Source organism: Carettochelys insculpta, chromosome 8 (genome assembly GCF_033958435.1).
Source record: "Carettochelys insculpta isolate YL-2023 chromosome 8, ASM3395843v1, whole genome shotgun sequence".
In the NCBI taxonomy this organism is placed as follows: domain Eukaryota; kingdom Metazoa; phylum Chordata; order Testudines; family Carettochelyidae; genus Carettochelys; species Carettochelys insculpta.
In genome coordinates, this window is record NC_134144.1 from 33,867,120 (window position 1) to 33,892,953 (window position 25,834).

At 45.5% G+C, this 25,834-nt stretch overlaps 1 protein-coding gene and 1 long non-coding RNA gene across 4 annotated transcripts in view; one reads left to right on the forward strand and one right to left on the reverse strand.

Annotated features, from left to right (window-relative positions):
• WIPF1 (WAS/WASL interacting protein family member 1) overlaps positions 1 to 4,398 on the forward strand; it is an 80,433-nt gene extending 76,035 nt beyond the window's left edge. For both annotated transcript variants that reach the window (XM_075001445.1, XM_075001446.1), the window contains one exon: positions 858 to 4,398. In XM_075001445.1, the coding sequence (XP_074857546.1) occupies positions 858 to 913 (56 nt within the window). In that variant the 3' untranslated portion in view covers positions 914 to 4,398. The remainder of the gene's footprint in view (positions 1 to 857) is intronic.
• A 1,781-nt stretch (positions 4,399 to 6,179) lies between these two features.
• Positions 6,180 to 25,834, reverse strand: part of LOC142016995 (uncharacterized) — a 31,690-nt gene continuing 12,035 nt past the window's right edge. Inside the window, exon 5 of one of the 2 annotated variants that reach the window (XR_012646422.1) lies at positions 6,180 to 7,407. This is a non-coding gene — a long non-coding RNA (uncharacterized LOC142016995). Of the gene's footprint in view, positions 7,408 to 8,314; positions 8,337 to 25,834 lie in introns of those variants that run through there. The other variant, XR_012646421.1, reaches the window with a different exon arrangement.

The following is a 25,834-nucleotide window of genomic DNA, read 5'->3' on the forward strand; positions in this document are numbered from 1 at the left end:
CCTTTTCTGTTAGCTATTGGCTAAATGTGCCGTCCAATGTAAGCACTCATAATTCTGCCTTCAAACTACTTCCAGTGGGATTGTAAATGTGTTGGAGGGTACAATTGGGCATAATACATCTACCAATATTTTGGTGTTGGGTTGAAGAAAGTTAATGGTAGGGTTCTCGTGCGCACAAATAGTGGTGTTCCTTGTGCAAGTGCCTCTCTCGCTGTTGAGAACAGACTCCATAGACACAAATAAGTAAAATCTCTTGTGCGGAGCAAGGGAATGGGAGAAATGCAATATCCAATATTAATAAGTTGAGATTTCTAAGTCTCATGGTCCACACCCTGTCCATGCAAGAAACACTGATAGAGGGTTTGCAGGCTCAAGTCCAATGAAACCTGTTGGTTTTTGGGGAATTGAATACCCTCTCAGATTGAATTTCCATAGTTTTGGAATGAACATGGTCTTTTGGGGAAATTGTGCTTTGAGATGTAAACTGTAGAACTTTCTATTGCAATTTGCATTTGTTGTACAGTCGCAATAGGACCAAATGTCCTTATTAGCATAAAGAAGAGTTCAGTTATATGAGAGTTACAGGTCTGTGTTGAGAGGGCAAGAATCCACAGGAAGAAACACCACATGCTTTCCAGGCATCTGAAGCCTTAAATAATTACTTAATAGTAACTATTCTGTACCTAATTTAGATGTCGTATCTTGGTAAATAAACTATCCCAAAAAGCCGCCTACACACTATGGCTCATGGAGTGGCTAATACAGGTGCCCACAGATCATTTCATGAGGTGCTTGGGCACGTGTCTGTGTGAAAGAGAGATGTCCTGATCAAAATGCCATCTTTCTTTCCTTTCTAGGTAGCTCTGGCCGAAGGGAAAGAGGCGCACCACCACTTCCACCTATACCAAGGTGAAGCGGCTTTCCAGCCCTTCATGGGATGACTGGTGTTTGCAAATGTCTCTCGAATTACTTCTCACGTTCACATCATTGGAAAGTTGCCTCTTCTGCTTTATTTCCACTTGTGAGAGGGTAATTTCTTAGCGTCTATTAGAGAAGTATGGTACAGTTTATGAACCATAGTTGCTTAAAACTATAGATTTTACTTGCTTGTATTGCAGGCTGTCATGAAAGGCGTTTTGCGGACCCTATGTAACAATATACATATTCTTACCGCTTCCCGTCCTGTTCCTGGTGATCTTGGTGGGAATTTTGCCATTGAATTCAACGAGCAGGGACAAGCCAACTATCTAGTTTCATTACCACAGTTGTAACATTTGAGCTACAAAGTCCAATAGCGGATCGCTTTCTGCGTCAAAATCACCTGGAGACAAACAAGGGTCCGTTGGATCTTTTTTTTGCATGCTTCAATACCTTATCCTGCTTCTGCAGGCTACTGCCTTATATAGTGAGTTTGCAAATTAATAGTTCAACCCAAATCCTTCTGATCACCGTTTAGCCTGTCAGATATGTACATTTATGCTATAGATTGTGCACTCTTCCCCTAAGACTGACAACTAAATGGCATCATCTGACACACCACCAGTACTGGGCTCCAGTGGAGGCTAGCTCCAGCCTTTGTTGTCCAGAGGAAAGGTTCCCATGACATAAAGGAGAATCCTCAAAAGAAAAGTGAAAACTGAGAATTCAGAGGTATAATAAAATGAGTCAGATCCCTTGTTGTTAATCTGTACTGATCCTTTCCATTTGGATGCGGATCATGCCATAGTTATCCCTGCCCTCAAACTCAGATGATTTTAATGTGCTCTATGTTGAGCTATACCTGGAGACTACTCCACACTACAGCTAGTACAAAAGTGGCAGCCCCCTTACTTACATGCTTCTACTGTGAAGCCTGCTAACACCTGTGCTCCCCAAACTGCATTGGCTTCCCATTTTTCTGGGTAAAAATCAAGATGTTTGACTTGTGGTTTGGTTGCTTGAGAATCTCTCCCTGGTGTGGTATTTCAGCTGAGCGCTTGAATGAACAGTCTCACATGTAAACTGTGGGATGTCCAGTGTTGTAAGAGCATTTTCTAGTAAGAGCTACAAACTAGAACTTGCTTTGCATGGTGATTCAACAGCAGTGGAGTGTATTGACCTTCTGAGCTTGCTGCCTGGCCTACCTGTGCTCCAACTTTTGTCTGCTGGGTCTCGGGAGGAATCTGAAGGAAATTCTCTTATTAGAAGAAAGCAAACTTTTTTGTAGGCATTGAGGTGATTGGAGAAATTGCAGAACTGCTTGATCAAAGAGCGTTTGATGAAAGAATTTTATAAACTGATATAAACAAATGGGGAAAAAAGCCATTGGAAAGGACTTTGATTCTGGATTTGAACATGGCTGATGAATGTAACTCTGTCAGCTGGACTTCTGAAAGTTTGTCTGAAGAATGACTGACTGTTGCCTCCCCACCATTTGCTGACTTTCTGTGCGCTCACTGAAGTCACCAGGAAGTTCTTACTGATGGACATATTTGAAATGGTGTTGCTTATTAAATCAGAGGAAGAAGCCATGCAGGTTAGAAATGTATTAGGCAAAATGCCAACGCATGTGCGCGTGCACCCACCAGCAGTGGAAACTGTGATTCCCGATTCAGGTCTGTGGGTTTTGAAAAGCACTCGAACATCTGGGGGCTGGCAGAGGACTCTTCCAAAAAAACAAACAAACAAACAAAAAAAAAATTTAACTCCAGGGAAACATGTCCATTATGTCCGTCCCACCTTGTTTTACAATCTGTGCAATCCTATTGTTGAGCATAAGACAGGGTAGGATTTGAACATGATGAATACAGCTTTGCCTTTCCAGTATGTTTGTTTACAAAATTGTGTGTTTGGATTTTTTACGTATTTTTACATTTTGATCTCTCAGGGCCTGATTCGGAGATGCATTCCGTGGATCTGATCCTACACCAAAATCTGCCACCAGCACATATACACTCAGCTGCTGGATCAGAGCCATGTGAGCTTCTTGCACAAGTTTCAAAGAAGCTCCATCTGTGACATATATCACTTGAATCAAGCCCCTTTTGATCTCTAAATGTACTATCACATGTAAGAAGGGCACTTAGGGAAAACCAAAAAGGAAAAATACAGGCTACAAATATTGACAGTCTGTATGTGACACACTATTGAGAGTCAAGTCCAAAGAAGATTTAAAACATGTAGTGATATTTTATAGAATAAATGATTGTATTCATGCTGTTAAACCAAAGCACTTACAGCTTTCTGAGGAAGGACATTGTGAACTTGAAACTGCAATATTTTTAATGCATCACCTTGTCAAAGTCTTAATTATGAATAGTTATGCAATATAACTGAGAGCAGCTTGAGAAGTTACACTTTTTTGTAACTTATCTGCATATAGCAAGACAATTTTACTTTAGCAGTGTCAAGGAAAATGCTATATTTCATTTTATGTAGCTGACTGCACCATTCAAAATACTTCACAATTCACTTCTTGAGCAGAATTTTCCATAATCACAACCAAAGCCATCACAAATTAGCATAAGTCTCTAATTTTAAACTGCAATGTAGGCTTCAATGAGTGAAGCAAAAAAATCTGATCTGATTCTTAGCACTTTACTAGAAGAAATTTTTTTTCAATATGTTACTCATCCATAAAACACCTTTCAGAGAAATGAGAGCTGTTGGTTTTTCCCTCAGATAGTAATAAATGTATATCTTTTGATTGTGAAATTCACCAAATATATTCAAAAAACAGTACATAATTTTAACATTCAGTATATCATTTTGTATACAAGTAGATATTTACAATGACATCAGTATTACAATATTTATTTTACTATGCACAGTGTTAAACATAAGCATAAAACAAAACTGGTTAATTCAATGGTGCCTTACAATATTTTAACTCATTTTTTAAAGTCAAAATAGCAATAACTGCCTTTTTATAAAAATTTTAGATATGCTTTGTCTAATGTAAAATACAAAACAGTGCTTAAAGTATGATAAAACAATGGTTGAACTAAGTGTTTGCTTTTGTAACCTGCTCAATCCACTAATTTCCAAGGGAGTGAGTGATATGTATGGAAGGACTGATGGATCATGACTTTAACTGGGGCATAAATGGCAGTTTGCTTAAATCCTAATCAATTTCTGGTGTAAATGCATTTGGAAATTAAGTGCATTTTTCCATGTTTACAGTTGTTGGACCAATGTAGGTCTTCTGCTATACCTGTACAATCCAATTAATTTCAGGGGCTCTGCAAGAGTATTAGAAGACCACGTTGTTTTTAGGATGTTTTGGTGGCATGGTGTGTTAAACATGTATGCTTTCAACTATCTGCCTATCATCACTGATTCAAATTGTGTCAAAAATGACCACTGAAACTCACTTCTGTGCAAATCAACCAGATAAATAAAATCAGAGCTTTGTGTGTAGATTGCTGTTTTCATTTATATTTTCTAGTCGATATTTGTAAATGAAGAATGCATGCTATGCATCTTTAGGAGTGACTTTCCTGACACACTTCATGCCTTTATTCTACCCATGTGTTTAATAAGAATTGTTACAGGAAACTAAAGTGGCGCAGGAATTTTTGGAAATTTACTAAATAGCTTTCCATGTATTTTCTTTGGAAACTGGTTCACAGAACTAAAAAGTTCCAAAGAGCAGCATCTTTTGGATGGAACTACAAATACATTTCTTACGCTGTTCAAGAAAACAGAGCAGCAGTCATGTAGCACTGTAAAAACTAACAAAATATTAGGCGATGAGCTTTTGCTGGGCAGACCCATTTCTTCACTTCATGGGTCTGCCCACAAAAGCTCATCACCTATGAATTATTTTGTTAATCTTTAAAGTGCTACAGGACTGCTTCTTAGTTGGTATCTTCACAAAACAAACACAGCTGCCTCTCTGACTGTTTAAGAAGTTAGACAGTAGCTTCTATTCATAGGAATAAGTGTTTATATGTCTGTGGTGCAGGTTTTTTAAAACTTTTTTTTATATTCCCTATTTTAAATGGTTGCTTTTATTTTAAGATTACAAATTTGTTGCAGAGACTTATGTTGATTTGGGAACAAAGACTGTCAGGTCTTCCAAGACAGAGCAGGGACGAAATTGACCAATGGTATTAAAGAGTAGCAGAACAGTAATAATGAACCTGGTTACCTGCTGAAGACTTGCAAAATATCTTCCAAAATTGGTATATGCCACTTGTTTGCTGCACAGTGTGGTGACAATGATCCATACTTAATACTTAAATTAGCCTGTTAATTTTGGTGAATAAATGTCATTTATTAAATATCTGTGATACTATGCTTACAGGTAGGATCTGGCCCTAAAGTTAATAACTGAAGTCAGAGCTGGATAGAGTCTGCAGGAGTACATGCAAGGAAACTTTAATGTCCCAAACATCTCCACTAAACAGGGAGAAGCAAATATTTTGCCTTTTGGAATGCAAATGATCAGGCGTTTCCAAATTTATCCAGGAAAGTCTCTTCAACCTCTCAAAACCCAGGTTTTTAGACTTTTTCTAATCTTTGGTTACAATTAGAGCCAGTATGTAGGATTAGAATCCCTTTGTCATTGTCTGAAAATACAAGTTGGACTTAATCATATTTTCCCTGCAACAGTTCCTCGGAAGTAGGATTGCAGTAGGGTCTCAACATTGACTAGGGTTCTGTGTTCAGAACCCTTGCGAATGGCGGTTATTCCCAAATGTGGGGTGGGGGGCTCGGAGCTCCAGGAAGCAGCAGTGCGGGCACTCCCTGTCCCAGAGAAGCGACGGGTGCCAGTGCTCTGGCCCCAGAACCCTGGGGAAGCAGCAGCTGCTGGAACGCCCCAGGGAAGCCCCAGTAGCCACTGGCGCTCCCGGCCCTGCAGCCCCGGGGAAGCAAGGCCATTCACAAATAATTGAATTTGAGAATGTGGCACTCGCAAATGTTGAGACATTACTGTGTTTAACACTCATAAGGATTATTGCTGTGAACTATCCTAAAGCAGCCAGTAAGTGGAATCTCCAAACGTGGCAGGTGTCTGAATATCTGAAACCACTGCCTTTATGTGTGGCTTTTTTACCCCAAAAAAAAAAAAAGCTGTGGCTCCCCATTTCCCACCTCCAGCCATTACTATGGCTGGGACTGCTGAGGTACCAATACTCAGTACCAGCAAGTACTGGAACAAAAAAAAAAAAAAAAAGCACTGGCTCAATCTAATTTTAACCCTTTTCTTTAAAAGTGACTGGGTTTCAGGGTGGTGCCCCCTTGTCACAGTTCATTCACACAAAGATCTGATCATCAAAAGGACAAGTCCACATAGTACCGCATTATAACTTACTGCATCATAAAAATACTAGCCTTGCCTATTCTTTCACAGCTGGTGAAATTGATGCATTCTCTATAATGGTGCATTCTGAGATGGGTACGCTGTTAAACTCATGGTACGTGAATGGAATTATAATTACAATATAGTCTTTATAAACATCCATTTTGGTGATGGACAGTTCTGATGTGTTGGTTTTTGGGTGGTTTTGTTTTTTTATTGATTCAACTCTTAAATAAGTTAACATTCTACAGAAAGGCATAGAATAGACTTTGCAAGGAAGCTACAAAAGGTAACTTGATAAATGTTTAAAATACAGAGGATAAATTTCATTACTTTTCTGTGGGGAGCTGCTGCTAATGTTCTCACTGATTGGCACACGTTTGCCAATATCTGTGTGTGCTAGATGAAAATATTTTCACTTATGTATCAAGGAATCGAGGTGAAACAAAATTTGCAATTGCTGTTTATATAATGGGACATAGTTCTACTCCAAAGGACGTGCTGTTAAACCCCACCCTGGAAATCTGGAATACTTGAAGGGATCATGATTTCAAAACGGAAATCTAGTGAATAATTTAAATAAAACGTTATAAATGGAGACCTGGCTAGAAGTACAGGCACTGGGGCCTTGTGTTCCTTAAACTACATTATTGTTGAAAGGAGATACTTAAGATCAGATGAGCTCATGTTAATATTACAGCTCGCTTCCATTTTGCTCAGTTTGGTTGACTCTCTAATACTTTTCAACACGGAGGTCCTTGGGTAAAAGTTTCTAAATAAGAGATGCCAGAAAACTAGGTCAGCAACCGTTTTCTTTACTCAGCTGCAAATGAACAGCTGCCTGCCAGCTCCCGATCAGCTTAGTCAGCATGATTGGAACTAAAACTAACACAGTTGCCCTTACCAGTGCTGTTCTCTCAGTTATGATCCTTTGCCCTCTGCCAGGCCATCAGGATAGCCATTTCATTTCCAGCAAGTCTCTGATGCTAAGAAATTCAAATCTTCAACTTCTAATGCGGTTTGAGTGGACTTAGAGCTGAGAAGACGCTTCCTCACATATTTAGGGAAGCAAATCTTCTATTGGGGTTTCCAGTAATGAGGTGTGGTTGTAACCTGGCTGTCTAGAGGAGAAAAAGAGGAAGCCTTAATGTGAGAACCAGTGGAAGGTTGAAATATAGTTACTACTATTACTTTTATTCCACTAGCGCCTAGAAACCTCAGCAGAGAGACGGAGTCCGTTGTGCGATTCAATGAACTAAAAGCAGTCTCTTTCACTCAGGAGGATAGGTTGGCTTCTGCAGCACTTAAATTATTCTTCCATCTTTGGTCATATCTCTAAACTTAACAATAAAGAGTGGCACATATTGTGCTGTTGCACCCCAGGGTCTTTATGAAAACATACTTCTGAATATGTATAACTGAAAGATGCTTACACAAAAATATCTTGTAACATATCAGAAAAATTACTATCTGTGGAATAGCAACGAAGGGTCCTGACACCAGCATCTGAAGAAGTGAGTTAACTCACGAAAGCTCATGCTCTAAACTTTTCTGTTAGTCTATAAGGTGCCACAGGACCCTTCGTTGCTGCTACAGATCCAGACTAACACGGCTACCCCTCTGATATCTGTGGAATGTTTATACTCTGTGCATGTTTCATTCCTGTATTTGAAATCAGAAATTTGCAGTATAAACCTGTTTGTTAATCAAGAAATGCCAAATGAGGGCCATTAGTAGTACTCAAGGAACTTAACGATCTGGTACTCAGGCCAATACTCTGAATAGTCTTGTTCTTCCTATGGTCCTGCCAAGACTTGTGGCCAGGTCACCTGATGATGGAACTTATTTTTGATGATTTACATTTCCACTGGAAATGTGAAATAGTTAAACTGAACACAAATGATTCCTGCCTTTGGCAGAGGGATATAAAAATCGGAAACCAAACAAGCTACCTGATACCAGGACATCCCTACTTACCACCCAAGATGACCATTGGAAACATATAAGACCACATGGGGAAGGATCAGGCTCAAATTGTGAGGCTCCCCGGCTTGTGAGGAAAAGATGATGATTAGAACAACTTTAGGGTAAGAAACTGCATGCAACAAGCTTATGTGAGTATTAAACTTCATTGTCACATTTTGTTTTCTTTTGCTTAATAACTTTGATCTGTTGGCTATTACCTGCAACCACTTGTCTTACTTTTTATACTTAATGAAATTACACTGGATAAGTCAACTAGCATTAATAATTTGTTACCTGGGGCAGGAGGGACGATAGTTGTGCATGTCTCGCTCACTGATAAAGGGAGTGAACAATCTGAGCTTGCGCTGTGTGAAACTTTTTTGACGAGTAAAAATGGACTTATCTGGGGTTCTGGTCCCACTGGAGCTGTGCCACATCCCTTTGACTCAGCCTTCTCAGAGCTGAGCTGATTTCAGCATATGTTGCTCTGCTGTGGGCTGTGTCCCCTGGTTTGTGCCAGTGCTTGGAGACTAGGGGAGTTTGGCTCAGCAGCACAGCATGGTGGGTCACAGCAGGGGGCAGGTAGGTGGCCTCGGTGGTATTTCAGCGCACAAAGTGACAATTTCAAGGGGTCTGTGTGACAACCCTTTACATACACTGCCTGTAATCACAGCATGTGATGGATTTGTCTATAATGTATACAGAGGGTATGATAACATCAGTGAGTACGACAGAACTCAGCCTGTCCGTTCCTCATATTATTTAAGGTTTTATCATTTTTTTGTTTGTTTTACCCGCTTAATTTCCTTTAAAGGCCTTTCTCTCTCTATCACTACATTTTTTTTCTCTTCCTTAGCTGGAACAAGTAACATTTGATTTCGGAAGCGCTGATACTAGTTCCTGTGAGTGCCTTCCTCATTTTAAAACTCAGCTATTTCTTGTTGCTTTCCCTTGTTTTGTTAATTTCTGTTAGCACCCATAATGTGCTCTGCAAAAAGAAGACCCCATTCATGCCCAAGTAGGGGGTAATCAAAAAAGACCAGACACGGTTAGGGAAAGAGGCCCAATATGCAGACACCTGAATTGTATTTTAACTTGAGCATTGCTTTTGTGGGGCTAGCCCATGCTCCTTCAAACACAGGAACTTCCAGTATTTGATGGCAGTAGTTTTTACAAAAGAATAGTTTAAACTCTGGAGACTGTTTTTGAAAACAATCTCTAATAGTACAAGTGCAACTCTGCCAGTGTGTTTGTGAGAAATTCAAGTCTGTGTGCACAGAAGCACTGAAGTGTGTGTGTAATGTGTGTGTGCGGGTGTTGGAAATTTTCATAAGAAAATCAGATTGCCCATGCAAAAACAAATTAACATATTTGGACATGAAAGTAGTTGTGATATGAAATGTGAGCCTTTACACATTGTGCAAATGGCAAGTTACCCTCTCCTGTTTGCACCAATATTTTGCAGTTTATTGTGATAAACACAATAGTGACCATTAATCTGGTAAACACCAGTGCATTTCTTGTACAGTAAACTCCAAAATGCACAATTTCAAGTTTCACTTTACTTGCATTAATGTGAGTTAGGTGCAACTCAAAATCCTGTTCCCCTTCAGCCCTGGTACAACCCCCTTAGTCCACATGGCCCTGGTTCAAAACACACAACCCGCCTGGCCCTGGTTCAAACTGTCCGCGCACAGCTCTGGCTCAACCCTCACCAGTGCTGTGTGGCCCCAGCTCAACTCCACCCTCCCTGCAGCACTAATCCACTCCAGGCTCAACCTCCCTGTCCCCCTCCCACTGCCAGGCTTAATCCTCCCCAACTGCCCCGCCCAATCCCATGACGTCTTTCAAAAGGAGCTCCATGTGCTCCTGCTGCTCCCCAGCTGCAGAACATGTGTTCTGCTGGAGAAAAAAGCCGCCCCCTCCAATTTATGCAAAATTCGAGTTATGAAAGGGGGTGTGCGAATGCAACTCTTGCATAACTAGAGGGACTAATGTACTTTCTGATGTGTTGCTGCTTTCTGTCTCTGGATAGTAGGGGGCCAAATGCATCACACACAGTTAAAAATCAGTGTATGTAAGCAATGTCCTAAGAAGGGAAGGGTAGGTGGATGAGGAATAGCTGAAGTGCTCTGACTGACAAACTCCATAAAAGGAAGTGGCTATGCAAGCCATGCACATAGTAAAACTAGTGTCTGGTGTGAAGTGTTGTTTCTGGTGGGCCAGCTGTCAGAGTGCTGGAAATAGTTATTTCATTGTATAGGCTGAACCTCTCCAGTCTGGCACCTTTGGGACCTGACTGGAGCTGAACAAGAGAATTTGCCAAACCACAAGAGACAGGGGTCTGCAACCAAAATAGTGAGGAGCCATTTTTTCAAATTCAGCTACCAAATCAGTATTTCAAGAGCCGCAGTGCATGTGAATACAAGACCATCCTTAATAAATAATGTCAAACCAAACTTTTTGTCACCCTTGTTTTAAGAACTGCGTGCACACAATGATTTGTACCAGTTAGAAAGTCATTACCTCCATCTCCAGACTTCACCTCCCAAATCTGGTCCCCCTATGCTCAAGCTTTAACCCCCTCCCCACCTCCAGGCTTCCCCCCATCAACCCCAAACCAGCCTCTCCCCAGGATTTACTGGCCTGAGATAACCGCCTCTGGCTGCCCCCCACCCCGCCACCTGGGTGTTTATTTTAAGGGTTGTTTGAAGGGAAGTGACTGATTTCAGCAGAGAGTAGGGGGCAGACACCCTGCAGCACCCTGAGGTGGAAGGGAGTCACTCTGGGCTCAACACAATCATGGCAAGCTGCACAATCCAGCCCCAGTTGGAGCCCTTTGCGTTGGACAGCAGCTCCTGCATGACTGGGAGGCGCAGTTCTCTCGTTCTCCCTCTGCTGGCTGGCAGCTGCCCAACCTCCTTCCCCAGCATAGCTTCTGCAGGCCAGGCTCAGCTGCCCCTCCCGCCAGCTCTCCTTCCCCACGTGCAGTGCACAGCTGGCTGCCAGCTTCCTCTTCTGGGGACCCCTGCCACTGCCAACTCCACTTATGGCTCTGGAGGCTGCCAGCACTTAAACCAAAAAAACCCTAACGCCTGTTTTAATGGTGGGCTTTGTTTAAGCAGTGGCAGCCTCCAGAACTGCAAGTGGAGTCAGCGGAGGCAGCGCTCGGACCTGCAAGTGGCTCCTCCAAAGAGCCCCAGGTTGCTGACCTCCCCGTCTAGCAGCATTCCCAAAACTTTTGCTGATTACTGGGCTCTTAAAAGATTTTTAGTGGTGAATTAGACCTAAATAACAGCACAGAACACTGAGAGCCAGGACTGGTGTCTGTAAGCAAACTTTATGGGACCACAGGACAGTTGATCACACTCATAAGGGGTCAGCTGGCTAACTAAAATCATGCTGGACTATGGATGTTGCTGAATGACAGCATGCAGCAATAGAGAGATTTAACCTGTACCCTCTATAAACCAACCCTTTATTGATGGAGCCTTGTGAAACTGTTCTGGAGCCTAACTGAAAACAAAAGCTTGCGCTTCTGGTATCTGGCAAGTTTACTTGCATTAATGTGAAAGCAGTGAGACAAGGAAGATGTTTTATTTTGAGAACACACAAGGGTGCCTGCAAAATTCTTGCCTCCATTTTGTTTTTCCTGTCTGGCTTCATGAACCTTTTTCTCTGAGTCTTTCATGTGAAAAAGCAGAACGTCACATCTAGCTGGATACTCTATGCCACCTGCGCTTACTCTGAATATAAATTTCCAGTTGATGGAAATTTATAAGCACTTATCAGTAGTGTGCATCCAGTAATGCCCTCATAGAAACATTGCACCAAACAGCTAAATTCTGTGCTTTAAGCAATTAAAGAAGCTGGCATGGTATGTTTTGAAAGTGACATAAGGCAGAATGGCATATCATACCAGTAAGTTACTAAAAAGGAACTTGAAAAAATAACAGCCCATCTTTTGCATTAATTTCTTCTGACGTAACCTCATAGTGTTGTTCTAGATTTATATTGGTACAACTCTGCACAGAAATTAGACCATTTAAAATATTAGTGAAACCAGATTGAGGGGAATATATCTGATAATGTATTGTACTTTTGATCTTAAATATATATTTCAGCCCTTTCTCCATTTTTTGGTAGGTTAATTTATATTTTTGCTCCAGTGAAACTGTTATCCTTTAAGAACCTCTTAAGTCTTCACAGCCAAAAGACAGCTGCTTAGTTTACTGAGCCCCAGTGAAATAAATGGGTGGAATCATGACTATACTGAAGTCTTTGGCAAAATAGCCATGGACTTCAGTTGGGCGAGGCTGCAGGCAGAGTCAGGGGGGCTTTTGTGCCCAGTGCGACTGAGAGGATTGTGGGATTTATTCCTTAGGTATGTATTTTGAGTCCAATTTGCAAAAGAAAAAAGTGTCTGCCAGTTTGTGATCAGTAAACATACCTAGACTTACTGAATTTTGGCATTAAATCTCGTTATTGACAAGTATTTTTGCCCAGAATTTTCTTCAGTTAAGACAAGATGGTGTTTTCCAAGAGATCGCTAGGTGGCACTTGTGATTTGTTCACATATCCCTTTGCACTGTAATCACAAGGGATTACATCTACAGTAAATTTTCACATCCAGCAGCCCCAGGACCCCGAGGTTGCCTGATATTCAAATGTTAGCAACACTTAAATACAAGATTAGGTATTAACAAACAAATGTATGTAGAGTACTTTATTTACAAATAGCAGTATTGTAAACTTATACTGCATCTGCTGTATTTATTTGTATTTACTTTGACTATACTGTACTTCAGGAAAATGGAACTAAAATTTAATTGTTAATGGTGTTTAATTGAGAGTTCTGAATGATAGAATGCTGGTTAAGACAGTTTACTGCATATGATCACAGTCAAATCATGAAATTACATCATTTAGAAATTACTTTTGACCAATATTTTACCTCAAATGTGGGAACAAAATATTCCCAATTATTAAACTCAATTTTGTTTTTAACCTCGGATCAGAAGTACAGCTATGAAAATTAAAGTTAATGACAATCCCACATTTTGCCTGCTGATACAGCAACATCTAAAGTGACCCAAGAATCAGCTAGACAACGCCTGACTCTACATTTCGGGGGTGTCTACACTAGGAACTGACTTCGAAGTTAACTTTGAAGTAGCCAGCAGAGAGTCTACATACGTTTTTCCCTCACTTCTAAGTTAACTTCGAAGTCCTTACTCCATTCCTGGGAATAGAGTAGTGCCCTACTTGAAAGTTTAACTTGGAAGTAGGGTGCGTGTAGACACTCGACTTCGAAGTTATTTTTGTAGTGTAGACACAGCCTTATCATACAAGTTTCAAATCAATGTAATTCCATCGACCATCCTGGAACTGGTGTCCATGAAGTGGAGAATCAGCTCCATAATTTTGCAACAAGAACAGATTTCACCTGGAGGGAAGGATACTGTCAGCAAAAAAAAAACAAAAAACCCGACCTCACTCCCAAACACGTGCATCCAAACTAAAGTGCCAGAAGCAAACGGGAAGGTGAGAATTTAAGCTAAGAGCAGGTGTTTGACACCATTCAGAAGGTATCAAGGGAGAGCTGCCATCAATGGAAAATATATTTTGATTTAGAAAAATACATACCTCTCACCTAAGGACAGTTAAGAAAAATTAAACCACTTCTGTGAGCCCAAGAGCTGACAGATGTAATCCACTTGAAGTCCCTTGCAACCCAAATGTGACCATGTGTGCCTACCCGAACTGGGTCAGTAGGAGTTAACTGCACTCTGGATGAGGAGGCTGTGCCCCACTTCTGGAACTTGGGTATAAAAGGCAGTAGCACAGCTCACTCTGGGCTGGCTCCTGAAGAAAGTAGATGTTTGTCGCAGATTCCTGCAGAGACCCTATGAAGAGCACCAAGACACACAAGCCAGCCCAGGCTCCAACTGATCGCCAGCTGTCCACCACCAACAGACAGAGTGGAGATCTTGAGACGACAAGCCTTGGAAGAGAGGGTAGGAAGTTGCTCAGAGAAACTAGACAGTTATCTGGTTGTGGAACTCTGTGTGATTTTTTGGAAGGACCTGCTGATGGGTATCCTGACAAAGACAGATCTGGGCTGGGACCTGGTAGAGTAGAATCCTAGAACACTAGAACTGGAAGGGACCTCGAGGGCATCGAGTCCAGTCCCCTGCCCTCACAGGAGGGAGAGCCCAGTTCTTGACCACTCTGTTCTGGCTACAGGGCGTACTGTCCCCCAGATAAGGGCGGGCGGACTCACTCCAGCGGCTGGGGAAATGCTGGGGTGTGAAGAAATTCTGGGGGGGGGGGGCATGATGCAACCCAGCCCGCTCCCTCTCCCACCACACCCCAGCATTCCCCTGACCCCAAAAAAGAGCTGGCCTTTGCTTTCGGCTCTTGGCCCCTGCCATTTTACATGGGCAATCCAGCGCAGCTGCTTTTTTTTTTTTAAATAAAAAGGGCGGGGGGGCGGGCAGGCAGCTGGCGAAGACCCATGTCGAGCTAGCTGCCTCCTGTGAAGGTGAGTGAGTGTGGAGGAGGAGGAAGAGAATGGGGTTAGATGGTGGTGCCTGGCTTGGGGAAGGGGGATGAGGATGGGGTAAGAGCAGAGGGGGCTGGTGCTGCCTGCCTTTGGGTGGGGGGGGAGGGAAGGGGCTAAAGTAGGTGGCTCGTGACTTGTGGGGCTTGGTCAAGTGGCTTGTGGGCTTGGAGTGGTGGTGGGTGGCTGGCCTGTGGCTCGGGGGGCAGCTGGTGGGTAGGTGGCTGGCACTGCCAGTGCAGGGCCTGGGTGGTTGATGCGGGGGGGATAGCTGGCCCTAGCAGCGTGGGGCTCAGGAGTCTGGTGGGCGGGCAGCTGGCCCCAGTGGCATGGGGCCGAGGCAGCTGGGCGGGTGGGAGAGCGGCTGGCCTTGGCAGCATAGGGCTTGGTCAGCTCAGGCATGCAGCTCTGGCAGCGCAGGACTCGGGCAGGCGAGAGGCTGTGGTGAGCAGCTCTGGCAGTCGGCACGGAGCTCTGGCAGCCAGCCAGCTGGGTCTGCACCAGGCTCTTGCGGGGCAGGCAAGAAATACTATTTGTGCTTATTTTTAATTTTAAATAACACTTTTATATCAAGTTCTGTATCAACTTTATTTTAAATTACTAATTGAGTGTGTTTGTAAGAGGGGAGTCAGATGATAAAGAAGAGGTGGGGGGTGTGATGCCGAAAAGTTTGGGAACCACTGCTTTAACAAGATTAGCTTGGCCTTTGCCAAAACTATTTGGCAACCCCTGCCTACATCCATCCTGCCTACCACTAAAGGAGTGGAGTGGGAATACTTGACACCAGTCAAGGGGCACAAATACCTTTCCATGCAACCTTAGCTCCACTTCCTGGTGGTGGAGATTGTCAATGAAAAGGAGAAATAGGGCCATTAAGCGCTGGACTCTAAATCTAAGGACACTAAATGCTTAGATTTGTTTGGTACAAAAGCCTACTGGACACGGGGCTGCCCCACAGGGTGCCTAACCATCTGGCCCCCGGGGTAAGTATAACGTCTGGGTCTCCCTCCTTAAGTTTAAGGACTCGCTGCCCCAAGACTCTCACAAGAGGAATTCAGGACCTCCTGTTTGATGGGGTAGGGCTATGTGCAGAGCAGACCAGCTTCTGCCTCCATGGCATCCAGGATTCCCACAATAATGTGAAGTTCTTGGGCATGTATACGCCTGCTATGCAGCATAAGCCCTTCAGATCACAGGCCCCATCATGACCCTTCCTGATGAGGGGGCCACTCTAATTACCGGCAACAAAGTTCTCGCTATTCCCTGTGAAAGTGCTCTCACCTCCAGGGCACAAGGGCCAGTCCAAACCATCCTCGGGGCCTAAACAGTCATTTTGAAGGTGCACCTGAGGTCTGAGTACCAGCACAGCTGGTTCCTCCTCTGCCATTTCTCTATAGACTCCTCTGGTTTCTTTGGGCCTGGTCAGCCATTGTGTTGGATCACTGAGTCCTTCAGACAGTTGGGAGATGGGCTGTGCTATCCCTTTTCATTCCCTTCCCTGCCCTCCAGCTGTCCCTTTTCAGGGGTGTGTCTCACTAGAAGCTGCTCCTCCAGGAGATTCAGTTGCTCCTGGGCCAGTGGAAGAGGTCCCTCTTCAGTTCAGGGGCTGGGGGTTTAGTCATTATTTCCCAGTTCCAAAGGTGAAAGGGGCCTTCAACCTACCTTGTACCTCAGGGAGCTCAACAAATTCATTGTCTTCCACAAATTCCATTTGGCCTCCCCAGCCAGCATCATTCTCTTCCTGGATATGGGAGACTGGTATGCTGCTCTCGATTTGAAAGGCAATTATTTCCATGCTGCAATCTGGCCTTCCTACTGCACTATCTCCGGTTTACAATGTGCTGGTTGCACCTCCAGTTTACAACCCTCCCCTTTGGGCTCTCCATGGCACCCAGGGTATTTATCAAGTGTACTGTCATGGTGGTGGCTTTTCTTCAAAGCAGCAATGTTCAAATTTACCCCATTTGGACAATTGGCTCCTGCAGGGCTGTTCCTTCCCCCAGCAGGAGCCCAGGTTGCTGTCTCCTGAGAGATTCTGGGCAGATTGAGGCTCATGCTCAATCTGGGAACACCCTCATTGACACCAGTCCAGCGGACGAAGTTGACTGGGGCAGTTCTTGATGCCAGCAAAGCAAGGGCACTCTTACCTGATCACCACTTTGAAGCCCCGCCCTGCCCTGCCATCCACTTTTCCCATCACCACAGTGCAGGCATGCCTCCGCCTGCTAGGGCATATTTCAGTATGCACATATGTGGTTCCATTTGTCAGGCTTCATGTCTATTCCTTTCGGTCATGGGTGGTGTCCATGTGTCTCCCTGATCAGGAGAGCATGGATCTGATTGTGGCAGTGTCACAACACGTCTCCAATGCTCTTTACTGCTGGCTAACCTCCAGGAGGTGCTGATCAGAGTCCTCTTTCATGTCCTCCAACCCACAATGTCTCTAGTAACAAAGGTGTCCAATTTGGGTTGGGGGGATCACTTAGGGCAGCTCACCATGCAGGCAATGTGGTTGGCAGAATACCTGTCTGTCCGTATCAATGTGTGCAAGCTTCAAGCAGATCACCTGGTGTGCCTCACCTTTCTACCTCATCTCCAGGACTACTGTGCCGTAGTCCTAATGGACAACATGACAGCCATGCACTACATCAACTGTCAGGGCACTGCACATTCCTCCCTACTATGCTCCCTACCTTTGCCTGTGGGACTTGTGCATAACCCACTCTATATATCTGATGGTGTTCTGTCTTGGGGGAGGTCCAGAACCAGTTGCCAGACTGCCTCAATCACTGTTTCCTTCTCCATGAGTGGTTGCTTCACGTGGATGTCCTCTACTTCATCTTCCCAAAATGGGACTTTCCCCAATTGGACCTCTTTATGGCACAGGAAAACTACAAATGGCCACATTTTTGCTCCTTCAGGGGCCTCCTTTCAGGCTTTCTGGCAGATACGTTCCTAGTCCCATGAGCCTCGGGCTACTCAATGCCTTTCTCTTGTTCCTTCTCAGTCACAAGGTGCTTCTCAAGCTCTGCAGGGACTGAGTGAATATTAGTCTGATAGCCCTGGCTTGGGCACATCAGCTTTGGTACCCCTGCATTCATATGTCATCACACAGGACCACGTCATCTCCACCACCCAGACTATTCTTCCATTGATGTCCCACTGTGGTGGCTTTGTGGTTAAACCCAGTGGAGCAGACGTGGGGAGCAGTTGTGCCATGTCCTCCTCAGTAGCCAAAAGCCATCCAGAAGACAGACATACCTGGCTAAGTGGAAATGCTTTTCTTACTGGTGTCTTCAGCATGGCCTGGCACCCCTGTGGACCTCTGTCCTCCAGGTGCTGGACTACCTTGTTTTTTTACAACCGCAAGGCCTGGCCTCCTCCCTACTCACTGTCCAGCTGGCGGTCATCTTGGCCTTTCATCCCAGGGATGGTGGAGGTTCTGTTTTCGCAAACCCCAGTTGGGTGACTTTAAAGAGCATTAATCAGCTTTACCCGCTGGCCTGCCACCTGGTTCTGGCTTAGGACCTTAACCTGGTCCTCAAAGTGCTCGTGGGTTCCTCCTTCAAACCCTTTGTCACTTGTTCCCTCCTCCACCTTTCCTGGCAAGAGGCCTTCCTAGCAGCTATCGCCTCTGCTGGGGGGCGGGGGGTGAGGTCTGAGCTCCAAGCCTTCACGTCAGAGCCGCAGTACACTGTTTTCTGCAAGGACAAAGTTAAACTTTTGCTCTCATCTGGCTTTCCTTTCAAAAGTAGTTTCTAGGTCAGGATATTTTCCTCCCCATTTTCTACCCTAAACCTCATGGCTCTTCAACGTTAGGTGGGTGCTGGCCTTCTACATGGACAGGCCCAAGTCCTTGTAGCTCTTTGTAGCTATTGCAGATCATATGAGGGGGTTACCAGTGTGTTTGCAGTGCATTTCTTCCCAGACCATGCCTTGCACAGGTACATACTACGAACTGGCTACCGTTGTCCTGCCACCTACTATGGCACATTCAACATGAGCACAGGCATCTTCCACTGCGTTTCTGGCTCAGGTCCCTCTCCAGGAATCTGCAACTTTGTGATTCATTCCTCATATACATTTTCGTGTTGCACTGCACCGTTGTTCAGCAATCCAGATGGGATGCAGCCTTTGGGGCTGATTTTGCTTGAGACAGCCACGCATTGACTCCAGCTTCTCCACCTGGGTAAGACTTGAATCACCTATTTTGAATAGATATGAGCAAGCACTCAAAGAAAAAAAACATTCTTTGAGATCTATTGCTCATATCTATTCAACTCCCACTCTTTCCCCGCTGTCAGAGTAGCCAGCAATAAAGAACTGAGGGGTGGTCAGGGTGGCAGAGTCGTATAGAGTGCCACGCCAGGGAGCTCCACAGCTGACTCTACGGGTAGCAGCTAGGGTAAAAACTTCTTCTGGTAGCCACACAGGATGTGTGTGCTCACCTATTTTGAATAGATATAAGCAACACATCTCAAAGAACAACAGTTACAAAGGTGAGTAAGCAGTTTTTACAACCTGCAACATATGTTCATGTTCCGGATATAAGATACTAGCAGATGTACCCAGCTTTGCTTGTGTCCTTAAATGAAGGGCTTTTTTTGTTGTTGTGTTTTCCTGCTGCTCTTTCCACCCCACCTGTCTTGGGAGACAGGGCAGGTCAGGCTGTAGAGCCCAGCCCCCTCATGCCTGTCCTCAGAAAGTGAAGGTGCCAGTTTGGCACATGGTTCCCAGTCCCCAGACTGTCCTGGAAGGGGAGGAAGCCAGTTTGGGCCATGGGTCCTCTCACCTGCCCCCAAGTCTGGGGATAGGGTCAGGTCACAGCTCTCAGTCCCCCTCAACTGTCTCTGGATTATTTACATGAAGATATACATATCTCATAGAGCTGTAAGGGACCCTGAGAGGTCACTGAGTTCAGTCCCCTGCACCTGCACTCGCAACAGGACGTATCACCATCCCTGAGAGGTTTTTTTTTTAAATCTAGCTTGCCTCACACCTTTGAAAGGCCCCCTCCAGGACTGAACTCATTAGCCTGGGTTTAAAAGGTTAATGCTCTAACCAGGACAGATTAAGAACTGGTTGGGCCCTGGGACAAGCATAAGGGTCCCCCTTCGGAATATATTAAAATATTAATGTAACATCCTTATTTATGCTTTAAAATCTATTCATGCATATTATTACTCACATCACATAATAAAATTACACTCACATTAATTTTAAAATAAGAATAACGACACATTTCTTTTGTTCCATTAAAGCAAATGGTTTAAACAAAATGGAGTTATGGAGCCTTGGGGCCCCGCATACGTGGGGAGCCTGGGACAACTTCCCCTTCTGCCTTTACCTTAATCCACCACTGATTGGTGGACTGCTCTGGGCCACAGCTTGTAGCCTCCACATCTGTCCTCAGATGAGCGGGGGGAGCTGGTTTGAACCATGGATTCCAGCCAGATGGGAGGGAGTCCAGGTCAGGCCTTAGATCTTGGCCTCCGCTGTTGTTCCTGGCCCTGGTATGAGCTGCATGGAGAAATGGGGCACTGTGGGGGCCAGGGCTGCACTACGGTGCCGGGCTGAGCAACAATTCGGGGGGAAGCTGTGGACAGGGAGTCATGGGGATTGAAGCTGTTCTGTAGTCCTGTGCCTAATCCCAGCATGTTGGTGGGGGCTAACTGGGGTGGGAACTGTGGGGGAACATAAGGGCTCCCCCTGTGGGGCACAGGGTGGGGCACCTCCCCATTCAAAGGAAGGCAGGGTCAAGAGCCCCATCTCTACGTAGCTAATGTGTTCCTTCTCTGGCTGTCCCCAGTGGTTACTCTGCAGTATTGCTGTTTCCCACTCTCACTGCCCCCCGTGATGAGTCTGATGTATGTAGTCCCTCCTTTCAGTGCCTCTCTCCTTCCATGTTCTAGGAAACTCTGGGATTTCAGGCATTTCCTGCTTTCCAGGCACAGTCAAACCCTGACCTTGGCTTAAGTTAAAATAAGAGGAAGTGACATACCACATTTCATGGTTGTAGCTCTTATGGTTTGAGTTCTTGAACAACGTACCACCGCAGACAAAGACACTCTATATAGTAGAAGGTGTAAGTCTTAAAGTCCCCATTTGAAGTTCTTCTGCAATACCACAATGGTTCCAAATTTGATGTTCCAGTCTGCCCACTGGGAAATACCAGTTTTGATTCTGGTACCCATTTCAGACCCCACAATAACTAGTACCATTGTAAAATGCTAGACAAGCAGATGGTATTTCAGTCATTGAGGATAATGATTGACTAAGGTAAGGTAATCAAGGTAAATCTGCATCTTCATTGTATTTTGAGATCATTGGGGTGATACTAGGTCTTATAACCTTATGAGTTGTTCTGGTGTCTTGTTTTTTCAGCTGGATTGTAAGACCACAGCTTATAAGCAATCTTGACAAAAGTACGGATGACAAACTGGGTATCATATGACAGCTGTGCAATAAGAGCATTGCCATCCACATAGAAAAGTCCTATGCAATTGCTTCACTGAAGTCTGGTAAGTGTGTTCCATTTTTCTCATGTTCTCCCATACAAGTGCAAGTGTGTTGGTGCGATGAAGAAAAACTTCTGGTGAAGTTTGTCTGTTCTTTTCAAAATGCTTAGCAGATATTGATCAATGTTTAATGCAAATGTCTTGTACGACATTTCATTCATTACATCAATCTATTGCTGTACAGAAGAAAGCAAAGAAACTCAAAATCAAAACATCCCTGCTAGCAGCCATTTGCTAGTATAAAATGGAGCCAAGAGAATTGTGTCGACAATTACTCCAGCTTATTCTATCATGCCAGTGTAGGGTGACATGCGTTAATATTTCTGGACAGGAATCTCCACGGTCAGCTTTGTAAAATTAGCAGTGCCTGCATGCAGGTCCTGGTCTTGTTCACTGTGTTTTTCTTGTAAGCAACAAACAGCATAATATGAGTGCTTCCTTTGGCTTTAATCTTACAACCCCCAGCTTTTTGCTGGTGTAAATAAGTTTGCACAGAATTCTGGGAGTCTGTCAATAACAAAGAAGCACTTGAATAAGTATTTTTCGTGTAACTGAAAGATTCCATAAAAGGTGCTATTTTTATCTTTCCATTTTGTCTACAGCTACTAACAATGGCTGAATCCATAGATCTTTGGGTGTTCCACATTGCTCCAAAATACACGAACAGCTGGCTGGAAATTTATACTGCTGCTATATTGGTAGAGCTCCAAGTGTGTTTCTTCCCAACTCTTTGCATTTACTGTAAATCACACTGCCCGCTCATCTTCCTCCTGAAAAATACTCTAATGGGAGCTTACTGTGTGGTGTTCAGTGGTATTACAGGCAGCGGTAGCAGCATCGCCTATTAAGCATCTTCTAATATCAGCATAGGAAGCAGGTAGATAGGGCTAAAGGTGGTTACAGTCACCCTAAATCTATCCACATACCAGGTCATTGATTGCTTGGCTGTCCCTATGTCCAACTCCACAGGTGAAAACTTAAGTGTTTACCATGTGATGCTGTGACGTACTCCTCAAGTCCTCTCCAAGCAAGTCAATAGCCTAGAGCAGGATGTCAGGCCTAAGCCAGAAGCACAGCGGCCACAGCCCAGGGTTAGTGCTGTGTGGGCCCACCCCAGGCCTCCCCTCTTCACTAGAGTGGGATAGATCTGGGCAGAGCCCTCCACAAGGAATGTTTTCATTCTCCACCGATGATCAGAAGTCTCTGATTTCTGCTCTTTAGAACTTCCCCAGACCTTGACTGTTTGACTGAAGATTTCCATGCTCTGCCTCAGGATACAATTTTATTTTATATAATGTTCTGCCAGAAAAATTCAGTGAATACTGAGTGAGGCTGGGGCACAGGTGAAAGTAAGTGGGTGTACCCTGGTGCACAGCTCCAGCAAGAACTTGCTGAACTATGGCAAAAGCCAGCAGGGAGCTATTTTAAAGAATTGGCAGGGACCTGGGTTACAATAGGACAGCACCTTTATCAAATTTTCAGGAACTTTACCCCTGGGCTGGGGGATATACATTGCTTTGGCCATATTAAAATGGTTTTGAAACTTTCTTTGAAAAGCTCTAGGGCCTTTGAGCTCTTCATCACAGCTCCAAACCCTTAGAGGGAGCAGGTAGCTACAGTCCTGACCTTCCTATGAACGTTGTCATCACAGAATAATTCAATGCTCCAAGCTACCGGGGAGGACGTGAAAGGGCTTCCCTGTGAAGGCTGCTCCAGGCTGAGCTGGGACCAGGCACTAGGGCTACGTCTACACGTGCACGATACATCGAAATAAGCTATTTCGATGTAGCAACATTGAAATAAGCTATTTCAATGAATAATGTCTACACATCCTCCAGGGCTGGCAACGTTGACGTTCAACTTCGACGTTGGGCAGCACCACATCGAAATAGGCGCTGCGAGGGAATGTCTACACGCCCAAGTAGCACCTATCGAAATAAGGGTGCCAGGAACAGCTGCAGACAGGGTCACAGGGCGGACTCAACAGCAAGCCGCTCCCTTAAAGGGCCCCTCCCAGACACAGTTGCACTAAACAACACAAGATCCACAGAGCCGACAACTGGTTGCAGACCCTGTGCATGCAGCATGGATCCCCAGCTGCCGCAGCAGCAGCCAAAAGCCCTGGACTAAGGGCTGCTGCACACGGTGACCATAGAGCCCCGCAGGGGCTGGAGAGAGAGCGTCTCTCAACCCCTCAGCTGATGGCTTCCATGGCGGACCCCACTATTTCGATGTTGCAGGACGCGGATCGGCTACACGTGTCCTACTTCGATGTTCAACTTCGAAGTAGGGCGCTATTCCCATCCCCTCATGGGGTTAGTGACTTCGACGTCTTGCTGCCTAACGTCGATTTCAACTTTGAAATAGCGCCCAACACGTGTAGCCGTAACGGGCGCTATTTCGAAGTTGGCACCGTTACTTCAAAGTAGCATGCACGTGTAGACGCGGCCTAGAAGTAATAACAAAAAGACTTGTCTTGCCTATGCTCCCAATGACATTTGTCCTCCTTACCTCCAGGCCGTCGCAGCATGGAGGAAGCTGTTTGATCTGGGTGCAGAGGGGACAAAAGCCAGGCCTGGGATGAGTGGGAGTATGAGGAGAGGAAAACAAGAAGAGTGGGAGATGGAGTCTGGTGAGAATGGGGTGGGTGGGATAACAAAGGGATGAGATGTGTGGGAGATGGAGAAGGAGAGGCTGATGATGGCTGGACAAAGAGACAAACAGGGAACTAGAGCACAGAGCCATGGACTAGTTGGGCAGGAAGACCGGGAGAAAGTTGGAAGAGGACAAACTGGAACTGTCTGGGACTGGGATCCATGAGGGAGACTGGAACTGGGATCTACTGTGTGAAGTTGAGTAGGGGATTGTCTGGGAGACAGCTGGCTCTGAGATAGGGTGACTGTCCTGTTGATAACAGTACAATCCCTTATTCAAGCTCTTTCGGGTGTCCGATCTTTATAAAAACAAGAACATTGTCCTGTATCTCTGCTCCCCTGCTTGTCAGTCAGCAGTCAGTTCAGCCGCAGCAGCCTCCTGTTTGTGGTTGGTGGGTAAATGCACGCAGCTGGTAGCCAGCAGGTGGTTGGCTCTGGCAGAGTGCAGAGGCAGAAAGACACACAGCCAGTAGGAAGAGAGAGAGAGCCTGAGGGGGTTAGAGGGGTAAGGGTGTATGGGAGGTGAGTTGCACTCTAATGCAGGTCTGGGGCTGAATCCCTGATTCCCTTCACCCCCTGCAGTCCTTCGGACTGAAGCTCTGATCTTCAGCATCCTCCACAATCCCAGCACAAATACACTGCTGAAGCCTGGCTCCTTCCCACACCACAAGCTATGAGTGGTGGGGTTCAGGCTGGGAGGGACAGGGCTGACTCCTGCATACCCAGTGCTCCCTGTGGGGGAGAAGCCTTCAGTCCATGGGCAGAGTTATAGGGTACTCTAGCAAAGGCTGTGCAGTCCCAGGGATGGCTCCACGGCCCTTTCTCTCCCTGTCTTTTCACCAGATCAGAGGCAGGAGCCTGAGCCATGGGGCAGCTGCTCCTCCAGCTGGTGCCCTGGCACAGTGCTGTGGTGCTCCGTCCTCCATTGCTGCAGGGGGTTGAAGCGGCCCCTCGGTTCCCGGCCCCCTTTTCTCACACAGCAGGTAGGAGTGGGCAGGCAGTGGCTGGTCCAGGAGAGCACATGTTGGTCTCAGGCCATGTGGAGAGGCAGGAAGAGGCCATGCCAGGTGGGAAGAGAGGCAGCCCTTTGTGTGTGGGGCTGCTGGAGGGCCTCACCTAAAGCAGGGTTCTTAATGGGGTTCCACAGGCCTTTTGTGCCTGAACACCAGCGGTCTTCATAGGGCTGAAGCCCCGACCCTTAGCGCCCCCATCATCGGGCTGAATCACGGGCACTCGCCTCTCTCCGGCTGAAGCTAGGAGCTGTCGGCTGAATGCCCAAGCTCTGGGGATTGAAAGCAGGAGCCAAGGGCTTCAGTTCCTGTCTCACCCTTTCCCACTGAAGCCAGGAGAAGCAGGGCTGAATCCTGGATCCTCATTATCCCCCATGCAGCAGGAACCCCCAAGCCTACGTGAAGAGCTGAGTGGCACTAAGGGTGCTGACCCTTCAAATGTCAATGGAAGTGCAGGGTAGTCCCAGGGACAGACCCAAACCTCCTTTCCCACTACCCTGGTCAGTTTGGAGGCAGTAAGCTGGAACTGAGCTGTGTGGGGCATTTGTTTCTCTGGCTGGTGCCTTGGCACAGGCAGGACGTTAGTCCTACCTCACCCAATGCTTCAGGAGGATGAAGCTGCTGCTCAGCACCCAGCCCCCTTTTCTCAAACTGCCAGCAACAGCCATCGTGGTGGGAGACAGCTCCATGGCTGGCAGAAGCCTCAGGGACCAGTGGCTGCAGGGGACCGCTCCTAGCACACAGGCCCTAATGACTCTCTCTCCCTGCATCCTGAGCTACTCCCTGGCACACACAGCCCTAGCTGGTCCCCTCCCAGCTCAGCTTCTACTTACCTCCTG